The 7,308-nt window shown below is 52.8% G+C and overlaps 1 protein-coding gene across 1 annotated transcript in view; it reads right to left on the bottom strand.

Annotated features, from left to right (window-relative positions):
* The window catches only part of Cd8b (CD8 subunit beta), a 13,089-nt gene extending 6,171 nt beyond the window's left edge, over positions 1-6,918 (bottom strand). Inside the window, exons 1-3 of the mRNA XM_059256710.1 lie at positions 6,876-6,918; positions 3,471-3,833; positions 345-437 (exon numbers count right to left, since the gene is read on the bottom strand). Of these exons, the coding sequence (XP_059112693.1) occupies positions 345-437; positions 3,471-3,833; positions 6,876-6,918 (499 nt within the window). The remainder of the gene's footprint in view (positions 1-344; positions 438-3,470; positions 3,834-6,875) is intronic.
* Positions 6,919-7,308: the final 390 nt, after the last annotated feature.

Below are 7,308 nucleotides of genomic sequence, written 5' to 3'. Positions count from 1 at the left end.
TGCCCTTGTATTGCCTGTATCCTGTTTGGTTAGCCTATGCATTAGGTGAGGAACACCTACGGGGTGCCCACTTCTCTGGTATGGTGAGTCGTGCTGCTGTGAGCACCTGTTTGTGGGGTTTAGGGGGGCTGTATCTTCCTTAACGTCTTGTTCTGTGATGATTTGTGGGTGTAGCCTCACTGGACTGTGACCTGCTGTCATACCCAGTGTCCCTTTCGTTGGCACCAGCTTGGGGCTAGAGAAATAGGCTACAGGTCAAAGACTCGGACAGTGTTTGTACCAGGGAGGAAGGACAAGTAAGGAGCTGTGGTTTTTTTCTGTGGGTGCAACGATGGGAAACTCACCCTTCTGGGCCTTTGGGTTGGAGGATGGGCACTGTTTCTTCTTCTTGAGGATGGTCTTCTTGGTGGTCGGGGCAGAGGTAGGAAAGGCCTCAACTACAGAAAGAAGAAAGATCCATATCTCAGGCAGGTAAGCAGCAAAACTCACAGGCAGACTGTGCACCTTTCCTTCAGGCACTGAGTTCTCAGTTCTCAGATGAACGTAGAGCCAGTGGGTGGGGATAGCCTGGTGTACTGGAGAGAGGCTATGGAGCCACCGGACACGAACAGAGCCTTGTGCCATCATGAGCAACTGTGTAGCCTGGGCTAAGTTGTCTGTTCCTCAGCTTCCCATCCGCAGTAAGATGACTTCTGCTAGGAGGTGGTGGCCCACACCTTTACTCCCAAAACTAGAAAGGCAGAGGCAGGCAGATCTCTCTGAGTTTGAGGCCAGCCTAGTCTACGAAGTGAGTTCCAGGACAGCCAGAGCTACACAGAGAAAGCCTGTCTTGAAAAACCAAAAAGGACGAATGACTTCTACTTTGTCGTGAGAATCAAGAGCGCGGCATACCCAGCAAAGGATGCAGCAGGCAGGACTATGCTTGGCGGAAGACCTTGGGTTGAGGTCCTTGGTTCAGCCAGGCATGGTGGAACACGCCTTTAATCCTAACACTTAAGAGACAGAGGCAGGTAGATCTCTGTGAGTCCGAGGAGCCTCACCCAGTCCACAAGAATACCTGGACAGCCAGGGCTATGTGAAAAGATCCTGTCGCAAAAAAACAAAACAAAACCAAGAAGACCCCTTGGTCCTTTGGCATGACCAATCTCTGAGCCTCCTTGCCAGTCCCCAAGCTGGTGGAAAGGAGATGGTTGTCCCTCCCTACAGGAACATCACCAGTTGGGAGACGTGGCTAAGCTACAAGCTGGGACTCCAGACCCTCCTCCCTTTCCTGGATGGCGCCTCCTCTCCTCAGTTTTGATTCAGTGTCTCACGCTGAGGGGTTGGGAGGGAGGCAGGAGAGGACAGTGGGACCGACGCACTGAGCAGGGAGACCAGGAGGTTCTGAGGTGTGGAGTGCTGGACCAGCCACCCTTAGGATTTGCTAGCCAAGAAAACTGATCTCCGGCATTCTACGTTCAGCAAAGTAGTAGGAGACGGGCTAGGAAAAACCAAAAGGCCATTTCCGGTACCATCTCTGACGAAAGATAACCACATTAGGTCACTGCAAGGCTTTTGACCATTGGAGCCAAGGAGCTGTTGTAAAGTGACAGCCGTTAGCGGTGACAAGGTCCGAGAGAGTCCAGACCTGCTGGGTGTGAAGTCCTTTAGCACTCATGACTCCGAAACCAGGTCCGTTTGCCTCAGCTCACACTGAAAAAAGCAGGAGTCTCCCAGTGGTGAGCCTGGGAGGGAACTAGCTGTAGCCTCCAGGGCCTTGGCTGGCACAGCAGCCTGGGTCTGAGGGGAGGGGATGGGGACAAGAGGAGGTTGCTCTGTTTTCATTTCATCTCACTCTGCATCAGGTCTCCTCAATTCCATGGTCCATGGGTTTGACCTCTCTGTCTCTGTCTTTTTTTTAGAGGGACAGGTCCTTGGAACCCATAGTGTGCTTGAGGGCCTGAACAAGGTCTGTTTTCCCCAACACTCTCTATACTACCCACACTTCTCCTCCAAAACATTTGGACCCTCCAGCCCGGCAGGTAGGCTCAGGCTCCGGTTATCTTTGTCCCTGGGAAGACACTGTGGACCCTGGGTTGCTAGGCAGCACATGGGACTTGGAAACATGGAAAGCCTGTGGACTTGGAAACATGGATAGGTAGAGATGGAAAAATCACCTGCTCTAATTGCACATCCACCTTCCTCAGACCCCGAGGCACTGGGAAGGCATGGGGCTCATAGAAACCAAAGTAATAAAACAAATACAACCCCACCTTACTCTTCCCCCCTCCCCGCCACCACGTTAGACCCGGAGACTAGAGAGGCCATGGGGACCTCGCTCTGTTGTTATTGTCCTTGGTTTTCGTTGTAACTCTGGCCTTGTTCCCAACTGTCTCTGTGCCTCCTTAGGCTAAGTGGCCTAACTTCTGGGCGTGGCTGGGGTGCCCTTGTGACTCACAGCCCCCAGGTGAGCGGGAAGCAAACCAGTGAGAAGCCCAGTCCTGGCTTGAGCTGGAGAAAGAACTACAGCCAACCACAGGCCTGAGAGAATCTCCGAGGATTGCTTTCCACCCCAGGAGATGAATCCTTACTGTCCAGGGTGGCTAGTCTGCACAGAGATCCGCTGCACACATAAAATATGTATCAAATGCCATGTATGAAAAATAAGTTACCTGTTTTGCTAAATTGGGCTCAATAAAATGCATTGTGAAACTCATTTCACTTCTTTCTTCCTACTTAGGTGCCTCTTAGAAAACGGAAGATCATGTCTGTGATTTGCAAGGTACTTCTGCATATTAATGAAACTGCAGCTCCCGAGAATTAGAGGCGGGCCAGCAGCTGCCTTGTCCAGGTATGGGAACTGAGGCTGGGGGAGGGGAAAGGCGTGTGATGGATTGGTAGCCTGGCTAGGCCTGAGGTCCAGTTTCTTTATCCCCTGAAGCCCCAAGTGTGGATTTGAGCCATAGAACCCTCCAAAGAATGCTGAGGACAACTGCTTCTCTGCCACCTTAGAAATGCTCTGCGCGCGTGCGTGCGTGCGTGCGTGTGTGTGTGTGTGTGTGTGTGTGTGTGTGTGTGTGTACACCCAGGCAGTGAGAGTCTGTAGGTACACTCAGGGTTCCTGAGATTGCAGTCAGGGCAGAGATACTGCTGTGTCGAATCACAAGCGCCCACCTTTGACTGACTTATCTGCTCTCACCCCATCAGCTTCCCATCCAAAGCGGGAGTAGAATACACCGTCTGCTGGGTGGGTGGCCGCATTAAGGGACACAGCTACATGCAATCCTCAAAGGTCCTTGGCCTGGGTAACTCTCAATGTGTATTTCTATTAGTTTTAGAGGTGGCTTGATTAGTCATGGGTGCAGAGTGAGGGCTCACTGAGAGCAGGCAGCCCCTGTACCCAGTGTGTGTGTGTGTGTGTGTGTGTGTGTGTGTGTGTGTGTGTGTGTATGTGTGCGCGCGCTCCTCCATAGCCTTGAAACCATGCTTACCCACATTCAGCTCCGTCCCTGTCCCAAAGATCAGGTTGGGACTCCCGATCATCATGCAGAAGTAGGTGCCGCTGTCCTCCAGCTTCACACTCTTGAGCTCGAGTATGTACCGGGTTATATCCGAAAACATGATTATGTCCTCCTTCTTCACCCCTTCACCGTACACAGAGGTTCCTTTGGAAGGGTTCCACGAGGCCAGGAACTCAAAGCGCCTCTCCTTGGTGGGTCCCTGGCGCTGTCTCAGCCAGTGGATGAGTGTGGTCTTAGGGAAAGTTTTAGCTTCACAGAACACTTTTGCAGATCGATTGGTTAGAACTGTCAGGGACCTAGGAGTCTGAAGGAGGGCAGAGCTGCTCCAGAGAGCTACAAGGAAACCAGAAGACGTAAATCAGGCTGTTGCTCTACACATGTAATCTCCGGCTCTCTGTGGGTTGCAGCGGGAGGATCAGAACTTCAAGTTTGGTTACATAGTGAGTTCAAGGCTAGCCTGGGCTACATGAGAACTTGTCTTTAAAAAGAGAGAGAGAGAGAGAGAGAGAGAGAGAGAGAGAGAGAGAGAGAGTGAGTAGGGGGAGGGCTTGTGAGATAGCTCAGCAGCTAAAGATGTGTACCACCAAACCTGACCTCCTGAGTTCAACTTCTAGAAACTAGAAGGAGCAGAAACCATCATTAACACACACACACACACACACACACACACACACACACACACACACACACACACTTCTGCACACAGCGGGGGGCCTCAGAATCACAATGAGTTTGTCTGGGAGTCAAACTGAGGGGAGAGTCTGTCTGGAGAAAGAGCCAGGGTGTTAACAGCAGTCGGTGTCTTTGAACTCACAAACATTGACTGCAGGGCAGGGTTCCCTGTGCTCGCCTTTACTGAGGCCCTGGCCGACAATCTGCTCTTCCACCTGTGGCCCTTGGCATACGTCATCTTAACGAAGCCTCACCCTGACTCCAGGATGTTTATCCCCCTTCCCCGGATGAGTAAACACCGTCAATAAATTAGCTTGTTCGGAGTCCCACGGGATTCAAATCCAAAGAGCCAATGTCGAAAGCCAAAGCTGGTTGCCCGCCTCACCTGGCTGTGGCTGTGCAGAGACAGGCCTGTGGTAGGGCTAAGCAGCTGAAAGAGACCTGGAGCAAACTGGGAGGGGAATTTGGAGTCTTAGGCCCAGGGCAAGGCTCCTTTGGGCAGTGTGAGATTTCTGGTCCTAGTTCAAGGAGCTGACCCTGTAGGTCGTTGTTACTCCCCAATCCCGCAATGGACCTGTCACGGACTTCTTGCCCCTCAGGGCAGAGCAGTCATTACAGAAGCAAGGTTGAGAGTTCATTTGTCTCAGATGGGAAGAACAGGCAGGCAGAAGGAGTCGCAGCCGTGGCCACGCACACCGCCTTTGCCCTGAACCAGCTGTGGGACCTCAGAAGTCACCAAGGTCGTGGTTTCCTGTGAAAGAAGGGCAGCTTGGCCTGGCACTATTGTTCTGCTTGCTGCGGAGGGTTGGAAAGAAAAGAAAGGAAGGCGGGTATGGTGGTGCATGCACACATAGAAGCTGAGGCAGAAGGATTGCTTTGAGTGTGAGGCTATCCTGAGCCACATTGTGAGTTTCAGGGAGAAAAAGAGAAGTGAAATCATATGTGAACAGTAAAGCTCTCGCACAGGTCATCATCTGCGGACAGTGAGGTACCCGTGTGAAACACACAGGTCATCATCTGCGGACAGTGAGGTACCCGTGTGAAACCCTCACACAGGTAAACTCCACTGGCAGGTCTATGGTCTCAGGGGATGTTCTAGGCACCAAGTGAAGTCTCAGGGAGGATCAGACTAAGTTTCTTTCACATCCAGGACCACGAGGGTTCTAACAAACCCAGTTTGACCCAGAAAGCCTTTTTCTTTGGCTCGGAGCAGAGAGCCATGGCCAAAATATAACACAGAGGACAGGGCTAGCTGAGCAGAGACCGGAGGGTGTGTGAGCCCGGGAGAACCAGCTGCTTGAGTTAATGGTGAGATCACTGCCTATAATAGTGGCTCAGGTCTTACGGCCCCATCACGGCCTTGCCTAGGACTGATGTGATGAACTAAACCCAGAGTCCACCCTCGGACCACTCCGAGCTTCCACTCGTGGAGAGAATGAATATTTCCCTGGGGCTCAGTGGCCACTACATCTCCCTTCCCCTGAGTATCAGGCTACCACTTCTGGGCCATGGCAGCCATTTTTATTGCTTTGGGTCACTGGCCTCTTTGGGGAAGTTAATGTGAAGTGATTATGTCAGGTCTATATTGCAGTGTGTCAGGCACAGTGCATGTGTGTTGTCTGATTTGATCCTCACTAAATCCTGTGGGGGAGAGACTCATTTTACCCGGGAGCAAACAGCTCAAGGGAAAGGTATACTCAGGGTCACGCAGCCTGTGTGGAGTGGACTCACACTCAAACCGAGGTCACAGGACTTGGGCAAATGAACTCAGAGCCTCAGAATTGAAACCTGCGACACAAAATGGGGCCACAACTCCACAGACGGCAGGAGACCCTCCAAAGAGCCCAGAGGACACGCACAGCCAGGCTGCAAGTCACACATGGTCTCATTTGATCTGTTTGGTGGCCCCGGATTCCATTTTCAGAGGGACCTGGCATTTCTAGAGTGATCAGCAGTAGCTTTAGTGGCTTGGAATAGTCCTGCCTCTGTTCCCCTTGTGATGTAGTTGAACTAACCTGGTCAGAGGCAGGGGCTGCCATGCCCTGTCTCCCTCAACTCTGTAATCGGTTTTGGGCTTCAGGTGGTGCCAGACCAGTGCAGATTCAAGGAGTCTCCCTCTAAAAAGCACACTTGCTGGGTCTGATCACAATGACAGACTTTAGGCCACACGTCTGTGCCAGCCCCAACATCCCATCTGCCATGCCTAGTGCTGCTTCTTGGGGGAGCCGTGCTCTGCAGGACCCTGACTCCAGAGGACACTGGAGGGTGAGGGGGTCACAGTGAGTACCCCACCATAGTTGTCCCTGAGCCAGGTACAGCAGTGTTTGTCCAGTTTACTAGAAGCACTTCCCCGGACGTACTAAGAGTTTGTCTACAGACCCTGGCCTGGGCCGGCCTGGGCCTCTGAGAACTGCATGGGGCACATCCCTGTGTGCACCCTAAGCAACTACGTTTCCTCTTCGGTTTCTCTCTCCTCTTTTACTTCTTCTTCCTTCCCTTTCTCCCCTTCCAGTCAGGCTGTGGGGCTGTGGTGGCTTCTGCCCTAGGCTTCTGGAAAATGAGCTCCTGGGAGGAATCTTCTTCCCCCACCAGCCTGCCCTGTTCCCACAGCCTGGCTCCTGTCTGTTCCTCCGGTTGTGGAGTCTGCCCGGTCTACATTCTCTGCTCTGGTGCAGGCTTGTGCTAGCCCACTCTGGGTCTTACCTGCCAGCTTCACACTGAAGACCAGCCAGAGCCATGGCTGCATCTTGGCGCTCGCTCCTGAGGACACCTGCTCCCTCAGGGCTAAGTCAGCCGAAGGGTGGGTTAGGAGCCAGGGGCGGGCGGGTGAGGCACCCTGAGTGTAAGGGAGGTGGGGTGCTGATGAAGTAAGAGGGCGGGGCTGCCAGGGAGGAGCAGAGTCATGGTGAGTGTGTGTGTGTGTGTGTGTGTGCGCGCGCGCGTGTGTGTGTGTGTGTGTGTGTGTGTGTGTGTGTGTGTGTACCCTATGGCCTTCGTCTTCATCCTCGACAGCATCAAAGGCTTTGACTTTTCAAAGAGGCCACCAGGACTCTGCTTTCTGGTCAGGAAGTGACAGCTCTCAGGCAGGCCAAGCAGCTGGACCTGTGTAATGTCTCTTGCCCCCGAGAAAGGCTCA

Source organism: Peromyscus eremicus, chromosome 3 (genome assembly GCF_949786415.1).
Source record: "Peromyscus eremicus chromosome 3, PerEre_H2_v1, whole genome shotgun sequence".
NCBI lineage: Eukaryota > Metazoa > Chordata > Mammalia > Rodentia > Cricetidae > Peromyscus > Peromyscus eremicus.
This window is presented reverse-complemented; position numbering and strand designations above follow the sequence as displayed.